This window comes from Danio rerio, chromosome 10 (genome assembly GCF_049306965.1).
Source record: "Danio rerio strain Tuebingen ecotype United States chromosome 10, GRCz12tu, whole genome shotgun sequence".
Classification (NCBI taxonomy): domain Eukaryota; kingdom Metazoa; phylum Chordata; class Actinopteri; order Cypriniformes; family Danionidae; genus Danio; species Danio rerio.
Genome location: NC_133185.1, coordinates 15510207 through 15528979, shown reverse-complemented (window position 1 = coordinate 15528979; position 18773 = coordinate 15510207). Strand labels below are relative to the sequence as shown.

Below are 18773 nucleotides of genomic sequence, written 5' to 3'. Positions count from 1 at the left end.
GTTCCGATGACATAGAGCTTCAGCCGTGAAAATGTAAAGGTCTGGACATGAGAGAATGAAAACAACACTGACAGATTTAGTTTTAGAAACCACCTAAAGTTTAAAATAATGACACATGTGATCAGTGATCATGTAAATGTCAGTCCGGCATTTACACTTTTCGAAGAGTGGATAAAAGAAGTCCAGCTGTTAATGTCTGCTATGAAAATGACTAAAGCATTCACCATAAAGCCGGTGAGACAGTTTTCAGGTAAAAGTGTTTGCCACTGAATCTATACATTTTAAGCACTAGATGTTCTATCATTTAATCCATCATTTAATCTTGACTGACACCGCGTTCACCATTGCTAAAGAGCATGTATTCACCAAGATGAAACTAATATTGCAGCTCATGAAAAGACTGTTATTGCTATTAAGATGACGTATGCAAATAATAAGTTATATGTCAGAATCATCTGTGCAATATCAGACACCAGTCATGAGAACAGCACAGTTATTATTGTTGATTCAGTTCATCTCATTTACATCAAGCAGTGCGTGCAGGGTTGGTGAGCGCATGCAGATTTTTGTTTATTTGTAAGATTTGATTAGAGTTGATTTCAAATGCAATAAATCTGTTAATATAAAACTTGTAGTAACTGTGATCATACTTTTTGGTGGGTGCGACTATTTTTGAAGTTAGGAACACCGGTGCTACCAAGAAAAAAGATTTCTTTTCGAGCCATGTATTTAAGTGCCCATGCTTCATGTCTCGACGATCGGGTTGTCGTAGTCCTAACCTTCGACTACCACCCGTTCCACAATGCACCGGCCCCTTACGGCTCCCCTGCATGTGGTGGGCCTGCAGGAGGATGGTCCCACGTCGCTCCTTTGGGCTAGGCCCGTCCGGGTTCCATGGGAAAAAACCCAGCCATCAGGCACTCACATACGAGCCCCAACCCCTGGCCTGGCTCCAAGGTGGGGCCCCGGCTGCGCCATACCAGGCGACGTCTCAGTCCTTGATGTCACTGAACTCATAAGGGGTTTTTGAATCGCACTTATTCTGACCTGTCACCTAAGACCTGTTTGCCTTAGGAGACTCTACCAGGGGCATTAGCCCCCGACAACATAGCTCTTAGGATCACTCAGGCACTTAAACCCCCCCAACATGATAAAGTGGCGGTTCATGATGGTTTGCCACCATGGCCCTGGAAAAGCGGCAGAAAATGAATGAATAAATGACTTCATGTCTCTGCACTCTGAAAACCAAATGTAAGGAGTTTAAACTGACAAGACTTTAAAACAACTGCACATGCCTTGGACATGTTAGCAAAGCTTTAAAAATACTAATAATGTGGGAAAGCATGTTAACAAAATTTTAAAACATTAGCATCATACTTAAAATATGAATTGACTTTATTGCAGTAACCATAGTGAAACCATAGTTACATGTTTTTTGTAGGAAAACTATAGTAGCCACAAAATTAATTATAGTTTTACTATGGCATTTAAATTAAAACCTTAGTAACAGAAGCTATACAATCACTGAAGCGAAGCAGGGCTGTGCATGGTTCGGTTAGTACCTGGATTGGAGACCACAATGGAAAACTGGGTTGCTACCAGGAGCCAGCAGGAGGCGCTTACCCTATGGTTTGTGTACAGTAGGTCCTAATGCCCCAGTATACTGAAGTAGAGCTTTACTGCAGTACTGATACTACAATATTACTGTAGCAAAAACATGATATTTCAATACCCTGGTATTTAAAATCACATTTTGCAACAAAAAACAAGCTTACTTCAGTTATATGTACTACAGTTTTACTATAGTAAAACCATGGTTAATTTTTGCAAAGAAAAGAAATAGCATGAAAACATGTTGATTCAACAAACATGCTAGTAATGTGCTGTATTTATGGGTTATTTATGGCATATAAAACATGCTAGCAATGGGTTGTCATATTAGCAATTCACAAGTATACTATCAATGTGGTTAAACATGCTAGTAACATATTAAACCAACACAGGCTCATGGTGAAAACGCACCCCTTTATACATTTCTGGAGAGTGGGAATTATGTAGCCAGAGCAACGTATGGCTGCATTACGTGTTTAAAATGAACACTATGGGGTGGTATGACGTCAGTGCTAACTTCAGATTCTTTTTGCACTAGCAGCGGTGGTCCAGTGAATAAAGGTTCCAGAAAGCATGTAAAACAAAAACAAAAGCCAATAAATAAAATAAACAAGTGAATAACAGGGTGAGAACATGGTAAATTCTAAAAATGTCATAATATTTAGGCAGCCGCGAAGGCTTTTTTTTTCTGGATTGCTTTTAAAACACTGTCGGTTGGGTTTAGGGAAAGTGGTGGGTGGGTCAATCAGTGCTATTGAAAACATTATCGGTTAGGTTTAGGGTAGGGGGTGGTTGGGGGTATTGGTCAGTTGGTCAGTCAGTCAGTCAGTCAGTCAGTCAGTCAGTTGACAGTGGCCTCTGGTGGTTTTATGCGAGAACAGCAGGCATGAATGGCACTTGTGAGAGAAATTTGTGTGTACACACGGAAATTAAAACTACAAAAAAAAAAGTATCTCCTGGAACGCATTTTGCGTTTATTCTGTCCAGAAATGTATACAAGGGTACGTGCCAGTAAAGAGCCTGGGTTGTGTACCCTATAAAGTAGCCAAGGCATGTTGATTGTAAAAACAATGGCAAAATACAAATTCAGATTTTTGTTGCCTGATTTGCTGAGGTTCCGCACTTTTTTGGAAAGGGGGCGGGGAGCATTAGCTAATTTGAATTAAAAAAAGACACATAAACACCAAGCTGCAATAAATGATTAAAGGTATATTTTTTGTTAATATTACACAGAGATGTATGTAGTGTCTTGTAAAATTGGCCAAAATAAAGTGCATCATAATTAAATGTTTTTAATAATGGTGTTTTAGTGAAACCAGATCCCCCAGAAGATGTTCAAGTCTCTCAGGTGGAGGGTGAGCCTACACAGTTACTGGTCCAGTGGAACTGTCCCCCATCATGGCTGGTTGGCATGTCTGCTTTTTCATTGACATATTTACTGCGCTACCGGCCAATTGGCTCCAACTACTGGTCAAAGGTAAGAACTTTCAACCTCAGCAACTTGTTATTGGTTGTATTGTATTGTTAGTTGGACACAAACAATGACATACTCTCTATCTCTCGATTTTGACTGAGGGAGTCTGCTTCATATGTTCCAGAATGCAGTGCAACTGTGATATCACAACAGTGTAATTTCCAAGTGCCCAAGGGTTTAGAGCATTTCATTTAACCCCATTCAGATGTTCCGCAAGTAGTGGACACTCGTGTAAAGTAATTAATAACATACATCTGAGGGAATGAGACAAAGGGAAGGGCTTAAAATAAATTGGAATGAAATGTAGCCATTCTCTGTAAACAGGAGACCAATCACAAACCTCTGACCAATCAGAGCGGAGGAGACTTTTTGAAAAGTGGGGCTTAAAAAGGATCCTTTAATAAACTTTAAAATTCTGAGAGAAAATAGATGATTCTGTACTGTACATTATATAAACATCTAAGTGTTCTTTTTTACCCTTAGATGCATGTAAATCCAATGTATGAGACCTCCAAAACAAAATCAGCAACCTTTAAATTAAAATAATAGGGGAAATTAAACTATTGCTTATATAATAAAGTTCAATAGGGCCCAGCAAGGTACCCATTCTGACTTTTATTTTCCTGCTTTACGACCAACACACAACCCTCATTTCATGAGTCTTCAGTAAACAGTTCTGGAGCCCCAACCCTCTCAGTGCAAACACACACACACACACACACACACACACACACACACACACACACACACACACACACACACACACACACACACAATCTCAGAAACCCACAGTTCTCTCTGCTTGGGCTGATCTTATCTACTATAACATCAGCCTGCTTGGCCTTTCATCAGACAACCAGATGTTTGCTGTCTCCCAATCCTTTTGTGTGTGTTTGTGTGTGTGTGTGTCACTGGACTGTTGAAGGCTCTGTTTACTTTATCAGATAAGTAAATAGGGAAGCCAGTTTAAAACTTGCTTGTTTTTGATTACTATGTTAGAATAAAGGGTCCCATGGTGGTGCAGCAGCACAATCGCCTCACAGCAAGAAAGTCACTGGTTCGAGCCCCTGCTGGGTCAGTTGGCATTTTTGTGTGGAGTTTGCATGTTCTCCATGTGTTCATATGGGTTTCCTTCGGGTGCTCTGGTTTCCCCCACAAGCCATAGACATGCTCTATAGGCGAATTGAATAAACTAAATTGGCCGTAGTGTATGTGTATGAGGTGGGTGTTTTCCAGCATTGCGTTGTGGCTGAAAGAGCTTCCGCTACGTAAAACATATGCTGGATAGATTGACGGTTCATTCCGCTGTGCCGACCCCTGATTTGTAAAGGCACTAAGCCGAAAAGAAAATGAATGAATGAGTGTTTGAATAAAAACAATCAGAAGCAAAAAGGACAAACTGCTGTTGAATTTAGTTAAAAAAAAGGTGATTAAGTGTATGTATAATTTTTCTTGGGTTTATGTATTTTTGAGTATGTTTTTTTTATTTAATTGTGCTTTATTCATCAAAAGTGAGAGGATTTGTGATATCACAGAAGATTTCTCTTTCAAAAATTAGCTGTTATGTTTTTTGTTCATTAAAAAATTCTAAAATTATTACATTTAGTTTCTATATAAATTTGTAAATATTTAAAAATGTAAAAAATACTACAGCTTTAATAATATTAATAATAACAATAATTACTATAATAATAACAGTATTATTATTTATTTAATTTTATATATATATATATATATATATATATATATATATATATATATATATATATATATATATATATATATATATATATATATATATTAAGATGTAGTTATTTTAAATTGTAATATTTTACAATGTTGTTGTTTTTACAACAACAAAAAAAAAAGACATGCAGGTGAGCATAAGCAAGATTTTCACAAGCACACATTTTAAATGTAACTCACCACATACTTTTTAACATACAGTACCACTAGCAATAGGGATGCACGATATATTGTTTTAGAATGGATATCGCAATGTCGCCTCTCAGGACCTGCAATGGTGTGTTGGGATTTTACAGTTTAGGAATATACAGTACTCTGCATATATAAATTCACCTCTCACAAATGTATCTTTTTAATTCATATTTTTAATATGAAGCTCTACAATATTATATTTCTGTATATACATTAGATTAGTAAGTACTGCAGCCAAATCTAGAGCTTATCTAATAAAATAACTTACGGTAACGGTCCAAAATCCAGTACACACAAATTTAAGTTATAGAAAAATATTAAATACAAACTTAAAAAGAGGAATAATCAAAAGAAGCAAATTTAAGTTTGGTTAAAATTGTATTTATATATATATATATATATATATATATATATATATATATATATATATATATATATATATATATATATATATATATATATATATATATATATATATATATATATATGTATATATATATATATATATATATATATATATTATTTTTTTTTTTTTGTAGTTTTTTTGTAGTTTTTTTGCAGTATTTTGCTTAAATTTAATTGTATTGTCTTTCAATTTCTAAATATGTTTGATAACTAAAATTTTATTTTAATAAATAAATCTTTTTAATAAATCTGTTTTGTTTAAATGTACCAAATAAATTTCCTATATTCACTGAAAAATAGATCATTCATTCATTCATTCATTCATTCATTTTCTTTTCGGCTTATTCCCTTTATTAACCTGGGGTCGCAACAGAGGAATGAACCGCCAACTAATCCAGCATATGTTTTACGCAGCGGATGCCCTTCCAGCCGCAACCCATCACTGGGAAAAGAAATGGATCTAAATATTCATTTTCAAAATAGACTATACTCAATTATTCTTAAGTTACTGCAGAGTTTAACCTTAATGGAGTAAAAGTTTATCGTTTTCACATGTTTTTAAGTGCTAAGAGCATTCAGACCCAATATTTAATATAAAATAATCTTTTTTTTTTTTTTTTCGTGCCTGAATACGGTTTGACTATACTCTAAAAACCATAAAGCATTGTTTTTTCACTATTTTGCTTATTACATTTCATGCATGATTTGTTCCCTTACAAAATCATACCATTTGATTGAAAATGAATACATATTTTTCCAAATAGGGCTATTAAGAATGTTGTGGTTGACGTGTTCAACATGCAAAGAAATATGGATAAGATCAAGAAAGTACTTTTTGAAGGCAAGTTTCAGTCAAAAAAAAAATATTGTCGCATCACCAGGCACACTTTCAGCTTTCGACTTTTGTTTTAATGTAATTTGATACCGCATGGTGAACGGAAAGAAAAACCTCCGTATTTCGTGACTCTTTGCTCATTTGAGGTAATCAAATCGCTGATTACACTGCTTACACTCTCTTAAAAAGAGTACTATCTTAATCATATTAAAATAGGAGAATTGGTGTCTTATGTACATGTACTCAGAAAGTCTCTGGTGAAGTCGCAAACTGTCAAAGACAGCGCATTACTCTGCCATTCAGCATGAACCCTTCAATGTTTCATTAAGTTTGACATGTTTCCTCATTAAACGCAACGAAAGCGCCTGCTTCGCATTATTGTGCCAGAATCCTTGTGAAATACAGCTATACTTAAGAACGCTTAGTTTAAGCAAATTTGATGAACGCGATCATGCGGGTTGAATCTGAAGGGAGTCACATACCTGAAGAGCGGTGGGGGTGAGTTGCGCGCGACGTACCTGAAGAGCGGTGGGGGTGAGTTGCACGCAACTTACCTGAAGAGCTAAGAGGGATGCGGTGGAGAGTGCATTTGTGGGATACTCCTAGTCTTAGCAACTGGATGAATGTAAAGGACTGAGCAAAATTGTTTGTACTTTATAATTAATGTTCTCAACTTACAGCAATACAACTTTACAATGAGTGCAACTGTTTGTATTCAATACTTTATTATTATTATTATTATTATTATTATAACTTTCCATTTTCCATATCTGCAACACCTGTATTTTTTTTTTTTTTTTTTTGTAGTCCACTTAGAGTCCAACTTGGAAATCATTTTTTTTTCTTTATTGGCATTGATTGTTTTGAAATTCAAATGGCATTAACATGCCTGTTTTAATTTCTGTAATAATTATGGCTGTCAAGCCAGGATCTTGATGGTTTATTGTGGGTTTGTTGTTTACATGAAGAAATCTGTCTTTGTCTTGCGTTTATATTAATTTTACATTTGAATAGTCAAAATTACACGTTTCAGTCTTTTAAATGCAATTAATCGTGATTAATTTTCCAAAAAAAAAGTGCAATTAATTAGTTTTTTTAATCAATTGACAGCACTAATATTAATTAAATATGTAAAATGTATTACAAATGGATTATTATGAATCAGTGGCAATAAATCAGTACTTGAAGTGATCTGAATCTGACTCAAGAGTGTTGTTGTTTGATAAATGTTGTTTTGTGTTTATCTGTGTTCAGGTGGACATAGAGTCAGACACTGAGAGCACCAGTCTGATAATAACAGACGCTCTGATTGGTCACCTGCATCAGATCCAGATCAGAGCTCAGGACGCCCTCATCAACCACAGCCAGTGGAGTGAGTGGAGTCACATGGTGGAGGCCAAACCCTGGACAGGTCAGTGAACACGCACGCACACACACACACACACACACACACACACACACACACACACACACACACACACACACACACACACACACACACACACACACACACACACAATTGCAAATGAACTAGTTTCAATGAGATATACAGGCATATGTGTTTTGCACCATTTTTAGGTTGTATAATTAAAGTTATGATGGTTCATTCCACTATGTGACCACTGAAAGAAAAGGGACTAAGCTAAGCCAAAGGAAAATGAAGGAATTAAAAGAAATTAATTGTAGTTATAATTTTTTTGTGTGTGCAGTAATTTTATTTATTTATTTGTTTGTTTGTTTGATTATTTGTTTGTTTGTTTGTTTATTTATTTACTTATTTATTTTCATTTTTGACTAGAACTTTTAGTTAACTAACACTTGATTGACAAGGAGATGTAAAGATATGACAGTATTCTATTTTTTTTTTTTAAAGCCTTCCTTGAAGTGTTGTTCATAAGGCTGTCGTGAAACCTTTTTAATCATGACATAACATGTCATGAATGTTAAATGCAACTGTCATTAGGTGTCATTTGTCTAGTTATTACATTTTTAATGAGACTTGACATTACCAAGACAACAAAACGTGTCATAAATCCATCATAAACTTGACTGTCATGAAGTCATTATAAATGTCATGATATGTCACCTCAACTACAGGGTATACAAGCTAAACTTGTCATTAAAATTCATTAAATATTAATGATGCTATTAAAAATTAAGTAATGACACTTTTAATGAGACATTGTAATGCCAAATACAGAAAGTGATAAGAAAAATATTCATGACACAATTATAATAGCCTCATGACAATCATGTTTATGACAGATTTATGACATGTTTTTTCTTGGTAATGTCAAGTTGTCATTATAAAGATAAAGGCTGGTTGTGATGTATTTGTTTATGTCAAGTTGTCATGACAAACGATGTCATCTTTGCATTTAAAGTGAAATAACTGAGCAAATGACACTTAATAACAGTATCATTCATATTTGTGACATGTCATGATTTCAAAGGTTTCATCATCAATTAAAGTGTTACCTTTTTTGTCTTAATGTTTGTTAGTTATTTAGTAAGCTTGGTAGTTACAATGCTAGTGTTCCATTTTTAATAATATATTTGTGTGCATTGAAAAGTAACACATCATTCATTCCTTCCTTCCTTCCTTCCTTCCTTCCTTCCTTCCTTTATTCATTCATTCATTAATTCATTCTCTTTTCAGCTTAGTCCCTTTATTAATCAGGGGTCACCACAGCAAAATGAACCACCAAACTACCTAGCATATGTTTTACACAATGGATGCCCTTCCAGCTGCAACCCAGCACAAACACCCACACACTCTTTCTTTCAGGGCGTAGTCACACTATGTACAGTTGCCTTTAACTGGTCCTAAACGCGCTTGTCCCGCCTCCCTTCTCCCCCGACGGCCTGCACTTCCATTGCATTCGGGCCGGAGCATACTAACATCATCGATGATGCGCTGTTCGGGTTAAGAAGCTCTCTCGCTCAGCACAGTGGAGATTTCTTTATATCGTTTTAGACGTTTGGGATGCAGTGACATGAGATCAAATATTTTGCTGAACTGAGCCACTTTTGACGCTCATAAACAAGTCCTCGTGCTGCAGGAATTAGGAGGTTTGTTAAAGATGCAATGGTGGTGCAATAAGGGGTTTAATAATCTATGACAGTTTGCGTTCATTAAACAGTAAGAATGATTAATAAATCCAAATGAAACAGTCCCCTAAAAGTCACGTCTTGAGCCCGAATTGTAAGACAAGATGTGACTCTCTGGCACAACTCTACCAACTGGTCCAGGGCCGGCCAACTGAACCACGCCTGAGCTCGATTCAGAGCATTCACAACGGTCTGGGAAATGGGCCTGGGCACGGTCGGATAGCATAGTGTGAGTGCGCCCTCACAATACTACATGTTCTTGGACTGTGGGGGTGCACCCAAGGAAACCCACGCAAACACGAGGAGAACATGCAAACTCCACACAGAAATGCCAACTGACCCAGCTAGGGCTTGAATATGTGATCTTATTGCTGTGAGGCGATCGTGCTACACACTGTGCCACCAAGACACCACTTTTACATCAATAACAACTTAATATATAATAAAAAATAGTTTAGAAAATTGTTTCATTGTTTGTTAACTAATGATAACTAATTAAGTTATTTAAGATATTTACTTTTTGTCTATTTTAAGATGTTTAAGTAATGCTAGTTATCATCTTTAAAGTAATCCGATGCTTTAATTCATTTTCATCATTGATGAATGATAACTAATGTTTGCTAGCTTGATTGTTAATTGGTTAGTAAGTAAAAACTAAAGTGATAAATAAAGTAAAAAAACTAGTGATAATATTAACAAGAATAATATTAACAAGGGCGGAATGGTGGCTCATTGGTTAACACAGTTGCCTCACAGCAAGAAGGTCACTGGTTCAAGTCCCAACCAGGCCAATTGGCATTTCTGAGTTTGCATGTTCTCCTCGTGTTAGCGTGTTTCCTTCCAGTTTCCCCCACATCCAGACATGCGCTATCCGCTTGTTAAGTGTGACGTCACGCGAAGCGGCTTCCGGGTAAAAGTGCTCTATTCAGCTGTATGGGGAGACTCATAAAATGGTAATAATAAACGTTTACAAAGCAATTTAATACTTGCGAAAATCACGATCGCAGTACATATGCTCATGCCCATATCTAATGGCCAGAAAGTGATTTATTTTTTTATAAATTGTTAAAATGTTGGTATTTGTTATGCAGCAAGCCCAGCGATTGTTGAGTACACAATGACTTTATATAAAATTAACTTTAATGTGTGATATCAATAAAAAGTTATCATAAACGAATAATGTCTCTAATCAAATAAGTGGCGCTTGGACCTAGAAACAGTATTACATGCGTCACCAACACGTCACCACTTTCAAGCGGATAGGTGAATTGAATAAATTAAATTGGCCATAGTGTGTGTGTGTGTGTGTGTGTGTGTGTGTGTGTGTGTGTGTGTGTGTGTGTGTGTGTGTGTGTGTGTGTGTGTGTTTGTGTGTGTGTGTGTGTGTGTGTGTGTGTGTGTGTGTGCGTGTGTGAATGAATATATATGGGTGTTTCCCGATACTGGGTTGCAGCTTAAAGGACATCCGTTACATAAAACATATGCTGGAATAGTTGGCGGTTCATTCCACTGTGGCAAACTCTAAAATAAAGACTAAGCCAAAGGAAAATAAATGCATGAATTATATTAACAGATATTTTGGTAGACATTGCAGTAAATAAAAAGATTAATACTTTAGATTTGTGTTTCAGTGTAAAGTTGGTGGGTTGGTTAATCAGAGCAAGGGATCAGAAATAAGTGCATGCAAATACTCAAACTCTGAATCACTTTTTTTTGGGGTTTGTTTGTTTTTATGTACCAGTGTTTTAATGTACTATGTTTTCGCCATCATCCATCAACTCTTGCAGATTACTAATGTAATAATGGTGTAAATCAGATCAGCATGTTCCCTCAGGATGTTGGATGCAGTTCTAAGGCTGATAAAGCTGATAAATTTAATAAAGTAAGGTAATTATGTTTAGATGTTGTTGGCAACTTATGTTTAGCATACTTTTTTATTATGCATAATAAAACGTTCAGTATTTATTTATTTTTTTTCTTGTGTGTTTGTTTAAAAGAGTCTACTTAAGTCGGTCAGGTTATGGAAATTAAATAAAATTAGATAAATGAACATAAAAAGTTTAGTTAAATTAAAATAAATAAAACATTTAAATGTATTTCAATTGAGCTTTATTATTTAAATATTCAAATAATTGAATTTCTTTTTTTAATTTTCTTAAAACTAAGTTAAAAAATATAAAACTAAGAAAACTAAGAAAAACGTTTAAAAAAAGTAAAACTATATTGAATAATTAAAACAATTATACAATAAATAAGCAATGCAATATTAATGTTGCTTGTCAGACAATAAACAAAGTAATTCTGTTAACTATATGAATGTAAATTAAATAAAAATACAATAAAATAAAATGGAGGAAAACTTATTCTGACATGACGACTTTTCAGGGGAGCTGGTCATGAATAATTCAGAAGTCATAAATACATATAATTGTATTTGTTTTGCAATTTTAGAACCTCCAAAAGAGCCAACAGAGGAACCGGATTACATACTTCAGTCCTATCCAGTGAGGACAACAGACAAGTCTACAGGTATTTACTTAAAAAATGAATCCAAATCCAGCATATGCTTTTGCTTAGAGTATAATGTGAGTAACACATTCAGAGATCAAACACAGAGCATCTGCAGCATTTAAGATCTGAGCCTGATTTATGAACACCCATATGCTTAAGAGTCACTTGCGGTGGGCGGAGTTTCCCCCTTCATCTGGCTTTGACCAATCAGAGCATTCCAAAACGTAGGTCAAGTGACAGACACCAGGGTGACTCATTCTGCTGTTCATTAACTAACTGTTTCCAGGCTGTTTATTTATATCTGTTCATCCAGCGTGCGGACATGCTGTACAGTAGCAGAGTCATATTTATCAGCACAAGTACATTCATTTTGAATACTGTAATAATTAGAGCTGTTTAATTATTTAAGATAATTTGTTTAATCAGATTAAACGTCTTCTGTGAACTGTATGATTCATATGAGGATGTTGTTGATTTAAAAGCAAAGCATAATACAGTGCCTTGTATGTCTATTATTAGTTGTTAATATTACACTTTTGTATCATATTAGCTGTGTTTTTCTTTAGTTTTGGTTAGGTTACTTTAGTTTTGATTTTAGAGTGTTCATTTTGCTCTGTTTTGTTTGTAACATTTGACTCATTTGAATTTGTTTTACTTTTTTTTCTGCTTTTATTATTTTGTTTTGTTTATTTTTATTTTGTTACAGCATGTTGTATTTAATTTTATATTGATTTGTTTTCCTATAGTTTGTTTAATTTTGTTTGCATTTTGTTTTTCAATATAATGTTGTTTTATTTTTTATTTGTTTTATTTTAATGTTTTGTTTAATTTTGTTTGTGTTTTGTTGTTCAATGTAATGTTGTTTTATTTTATTTAGTTTCTTTTGTTTTATTTTAATGTTTGTGTAATTTTGTTTGTTTTGTTGTTCAATATAAGATAATTTTATTTTTATTTACTTTATTTTGTTTTATTTGGTTTTATTTTAATGTTTTGTTAAATTTTGTTTGTTTTGTTGTTTAATTTAATGTAGTTTCATTTTATTTTTACTAGTTTTACATTTTTATCAAAATTAAGATGTATTTTATTTATTGTGTGTATTGTTTAATTTTATGTTAATTAGCTTTTTTGTTTTGGTGTTTTGTTGCTTTTTTACATTTTCTTTTTTGTTATGTTTGTAACATTTGACTTGATTAAAAATTGCTTTTATAATTATTTTTTATTTAGTTTCATTTTGTTTTTGTATTTTTGTTTTGTTTTGTCATTTTATATTGACAGAATATATATTGTTCTTAAATATAGTATTGTTTTATTTTTATTTTAATGTTTTGCTTAATTTTGTTGTTCAATAGAGGGTAATTTTATTTAGTTTTATTTTATTTGGTTTTATTTTAATGATTTGTTTTATTTTATTTGTGTTGTGTTGTTTATTATAATGTTGTTTTATTTTATTTAGTTTTTTTATTTTAATGTTTTGCTTGAATTTGTTTGTGTTCTGTTGTTCAATAGAGGGTAATTTTATTTAGTTTTGTTTTATTTGGTTTTAAATTAATGATTAGTTTAATTTGGTATGTGTTTTGTTGTTCAAATAAGGTAATTTATTTAGTTCCTTATTTTATTTTAACTTTTTATCTAACGTTGTTTGTATTTTGTTGTTTAATATAATGTGGTTTTAACTCGTCTTATTTGGTATGATTTTAATGTTTTGTTTAATTTTGTTTCTTTTGTTGTTTAATATGTTGCGTAATGTTTTATTTAAATTTGTTTTGTTTGTTTTATAATTGTCATTATTGTTTTCATTTGATTACACTTTGTTTTGTGCTTGATATTGTATTACTTCTGTTTTATACGTGCTTTTTATTTTGTTTGTGTCTCATTCCATTTCTGTCTTAGATTCGTCTTCAAACCATAATGGAAATGTTGGACTGTTGGTTTTGTTGGGGCTGTTTGCAGCGATCATGGTGGCTGTCTTATTAACAATCATCACGCTTCTTTGGTGAAAAATTGTTTTACATTAACCTATATTTTACAATACAAACCAAATAAATGGCATTCAATAATAAGACAATGTGTGACCTGATATCGCAACTATTCTCCTCACAGGGTGAGACAAAGGAAACAAGACAATGTGAAGAAACAAGAACTGACTTCTATGCTGAAGATGAAGTCCATACCAATCTAAAGTAAGCTGGCACAGACACTTGTTTCCATTCCCACATTCCCTTCTGCCGTTTTGGCGATTTGCCCATTTTTAGTTCAAACTGTTTAGAAAAAAAAAGCCCTGCTAAACTATCCATTTATTTTTATTTACTGTGTTGACTTTAAACTAACAGAAATCTAAGTCCGCCAAACATGCAGTCAACAAAACCAACCAGATTACCAACTAGAGGAATAACAAATCAATTTTTTCATACTCACTTAATTTAGGGAGTGACAGCTGCCTATGTGGCATTGGATCTCCTAAATGACTGTTTTGGGTGTGTGTGGAATATAGTGACATAATCAAAACCAAAGCACTGTTTTTTCATCTCACAACTACGCACAAAGCAGCAGCTTACAAACATGAGAATATTGAGTTGTTGATATTAGTAGCTTGAGATGTTTTATATTTAGAAACACTGTAAACAAGAACATCGCAAGTTGTTTACGTTGTTGTGGAGCTGCTGCTTTTCTCTCTGTCTGCACTGTAGTTTAATGTGGTTTGCAAATCCTGTCAACCACAGGGCTGCTGTGAGGAACGTCTGCGGAGACCATCATTTACAAACGAGTCAGGACAAATGTCTGTTTCAGTATTTTTCTATCCGCGCACCCAAAAGAGAGACATCTGTTTAAATGAACACACATTTAGGCCTTATGCAACTATTAAAATGGATATTGAATCGATTAATGTTGAGGTAATGCTAAAGAGGTCACCTTACTCTTCACATTATTGAGACTATAGTTTTACTATAGTAATATTGTATAAATACTACTTCATTATGTACTTATGATGGTTTTATTTCAAATGTCAAAGTAAAAATATTGTTAGTTTTGTGTTTACCATGCTATAAGTGAATATAATCTATGGCAAAGAGTATGTAAACTGGCCAATGAAATGCCAACAGAATTAGCAGCATCAGCTTGCGCACATGGTGCTTGTTGCAATAAATTTAGCATAAAAGCACAGGGAAAGCAAGAAGATGGAATCTTTTCACTTCAGAGACTTCTACAGCCTTCTGAGAAAGTAGATGAGGGTTCCTTCTGCTGATGAGGGTTCCTTCTGCTTCGAGGGAACAAGAGCGGTCTCCCGGTCCGGAGTGTGTACACGCAGCGGCAGACGGTCGAGCTGGGCTTCTCCCTTGCCTGGCGTTATTTGGGTCCAGTCCTCCAGAGTGGTTTGTATAAAGTTGCAAGAACTGCGTTGCATGTCTGGGGGTCCAGCATGTTAATGCGGTGCTCGTGGGCAGTTCATGTCGCCATTGAGATGCCTATTTGTTGCGCAGTTATGATTGTGGCTAGCCCTTGCAAAACGGCGAACCACCCCAGCTGTCTCCTGCACTGCAGCAGGCATTTGGGCAGGTCTGAGGGTTCCAGTGGGAGATTATCTGTTGCCTCACGCTCCTCCAAGTGCTCCATCTAAGCTTCGGGCAGAGGAAGCAATCCGTCTAACCAGATGGTAGCCCTTGCGTTCGATGACACCGGGGACCAGACTTCCACGGCTGCATCGGAGGGTAGGCTTTCATTGTCCAACGAGGATCCAGACCCGCTCACCCCCTCTGGGCAGGTGAGCGCTATCAAAACGGATTGTAAAACAGACAAGTTAGCCATGCTTTCCTGGGCTGCTTTGGCCGTGGGGTTGGAGATGGTTTATCCCCCAGCTCCACGGCCGGACCGACTAGATAAGTGCTACGTAGAGGACAAGAGGGCCAAGCCTTCGAAGCCTCTCATCCCCTTCTTCCCGGAGGTGCACAGTAAGCTCGTGCAGTGCTGCATGTCCCTCTGCCCTCACCACTCCTAATGGTGCAGCAACCAGGGGGTATGAGGCGATTACTCAAGTCGAGCGCACCATTGTGGTCAATCTTTGTCCGCATGGTGCCTCTTTTTGGCAGGGTCTGTCTCGTCTACCATCCAAAGCCTGTAGGTTATCTGCCTCCCTCAGAGCCAGAGCTTACAAGGCTGCGGGCCAGGCTGCTTCCGCCTTGCACGCTTTGGCCACCTACCAGCGCAAACAAGCGCAGGCACTGGCCCAGCTGCACGAGGGTGGGTCCGACTCAAGCTTGCTTTGCAAGCTCCGCAATGCAATGGACTATGCTCTTCGGACCACTAAGTCTGCTGCGTGTGCGTTGGGGAGGATAATGTCCACATTATTGGTCTAGGAGGGCCACCTCTGGCTAAACCTGGCTGATATGCGCAAAGTCGACAAAGTCCGCTTTGTTGACTCCCACATATCCCAGGATGGCCTGTTCGGCGACACCGTGGGTGAATTCACCCAGGAATTCAAGGCGGTGAGAGAGCAGTCTGATGCGATGGGTAATGTCATCTATCAGCAGGACCGTATTCCCGCTCCGCCCGGCGAGCCATGCATGTTTGCTTCTCCTCGCTGAAAGTGCTTGCTACGAGAGCTGCCGTGCCTGCGCCTATGGTGCAGGGGGCGCGTCTAGCACCTCAAAAGCAGGCAGCCCCCCCTGTTACATTCGGTTACATTAGTGCTGTTACGTTCGGTAACTGGACCACAAAGCGTCCCTGGGAAAGGTCATCCGGAGAAGAGGGTATTTGCCCTTTCCCTGCTGGAGGGCCGGGCCCCATTTCCAAGGGCACTTTTCACTGCCATGCAAACATCAATGTTAGAGCACTTTTCCACTTCCCTGGATGTAACAGCCCAAACTCTGCCAGTCTGGGACGCTATGCTTTAGAGCTCACAGGTTCTGTGCTTTTTGCCAGTGGCTTACAGGCGCTTGGAGGACGCCTTTCTCCCACTCCTCGAGCCCTCCCCCTCCAGAGCTTGGGTGCAAGGTGAGAGTGAATCTCTCGCCTCCAGCTCTTCCGCGGGACCCTTGCACTTCCCGGATCAGCACACCCACTCCGCGCTGCCGCACTGCTGGTACGTCAGTGATGTAGTGATGAGTCCATTACCGAGAGCACTGCCTGCCTGGTTAGCATGGGCCATGCCTTCGCAGTGGCTCATATGCACAATCTGACTCGCACAATCTGACTCGTCTTTGCAAGACGGCCCCCCAAGTTCACGGGTGTGTATTTCACCAGGGTCAGCCCCGTCCACCCCTATCTTGGGAGAGGAGATTGCTGTCCTCCTGGCGAAGGATGCAATCAAGCTAGTCCATCCAGCTGAGATGGAGAGTGCGTTTTACAGCCCCTACTTCATCATGCCCAAAAAGAGTGGTGGGTCACGGCCAATCCTAGAACTACGCGTTTTGAACCGCTGTCTGCACAAGCTGCCGTTCAGAATGCTCATGCAGAAGCACATCCTCCGGTGCGTTTGTCCTCAGGATTGGTTTGCAGCAACAGACCTGAAGGACGCAAACTTCCATGTCTCCATTCTTCCACACCACAGTCAGTTTCTGTGGTTTGCGTTTGAAAGTCGAGCTTGGCAATACCAAGTCCTCCCCTTCGGGCGCTCTCTGTCTCTGCGGGTCTTGACCAAGCTCGCGGAGGGTGCCTTAGCGCCCCTTCTGCTCACGGGCATCCGCTACTCAATTATCTTGATGACTGGCTGATTTTAGCCCACTCTTGGGAGCAATTAATTATGCACAGAGACAAAATGCTCCGGCACCACCACCTATTGGGGCTTCAGGTCAACCAAGAAAAGAGCAAACTCGCCCCAGTGCAGAGGATCTCTTTCTGGGGCTGGAGCTGGACTCGGTCACCATGACAGCGCGTCTCTCCAGAGAGCGCATTCAGCTAATGCTGAACTAAGAGAGTTCGACAGCAAAATAGTGGTCCCACTGAAATTATTTCAGAGGCTCCTGGGACATATGGCATCAGCAGCCACTGTCACGCCGCTTGGATTACTCCATATGAGACCACTTCAGCACTGGCTTCACGATCGAGTCCCCAGACGCACATGGCACGCGGGCACACACCGAGTCACTGTTACTGCGATGTTTCACCTCGCCCTCAGCCCCTTGGAATGACTCCCGTTCCTACAGGCCGGAGTGCCTCTAGGACAGGCATCCAGTCATTTTGTTGTTTCAAAATATGCTTCCAGCACGGGCTGGGGGCTGTGTGTTGTTCCTACCACACCGTTTAAAGACCAGGTAGAGGCAGACAAAGCCCTTTCATTACTTTGTCCAGTTCGTGCTTTGCAAATTTATCTGTACCGCATTCAGAGCTTTAGATCATCTGAACAGCTCTTCGTCTGTTGTGGTCGTCCATATATTCTGCCATAATATTATATCCCATTTAGGTAGCAGGTGGCCTCCGTAGCGTCCTCCCCTTAGGGACTGCATGCTTTCCCAACGTACTGTCATATTTAAATTCCTAGACGCTTACGGCTCCCGAAAAATATATCTAAATTCGTAAATCTTCTTTGAAGTGGGATAAGTAAGGGCCAGGGATCATGTTGGAAGACCGCGCCTCTCTATGATAGACACTATGCCTGGCTATCCTCTCATCGGAGGCGAAGATAAGGTGCAGTCATTGTGGCGTTTTCCAGACATTTCCCCATACGTGGATTAAATCCACTTATAGCACTAAAGTTCCCCATCCGAAGGGGAGCGCTCTGGTTACTAAAGTAACCCTCGTTCCCCGAGGAAGGGAACGGAAATGCTGAATTGCATCTCCATAACAATTGTTCCTTAGTTGTTGATATTAGTCTCTTTAGCTTAAAAAGTTTGCATCTTCTTGCTTTCCCTGTGCTTATATGCTAAATAGATTGCAACAAGCATCAGTTGCCCA

The 18773-nt window shown here is 37.7% G+C and overlaps 1 protein-coding gene across 22 annotated transcripts in view; it reads left to right on the top strand.

Moving 5' to 3' along the window:
* The window catches only part of il11ra (interleukin 11 receptor subunit alpha), a 98120-nt gene that overhangs the window by 67130 nt on the left and 12217 nt on the right, over nucleotides 1-18773 (top strand). For all 22 annotated transcript variants that reach the window (XR_012385808.1, XR_012385811.1, XR_012385809.1 and 19 more), the window contains 5 exons: nucleotides 2922-3088; nucleotides 7518-7674; nucleotides 11826-11903; nucleotides 13776-13878; nucleotides 13986-14065. Coding sequence is in view for 9 of the 22 variants with exons in the window: in NM_001113499.3 (NP_001106971.1) it covers nucleotides 2922-3088; nucleotides 7518-7674; nucleotides 11826-11903; nucleotides 13776-13878; nucleotides 13986-14064 (584 nt within the window). In the remaining 13 variants the exon portion in view is untranslated. The remainder of the gene's footprint in view (nucleotides 1-2921; nucleotides 3089-7517; nucleotides 7675-11825; nucleotides 11904-13775; nucleotides 13879-13985; nucleotides 14066-18773) is intronic.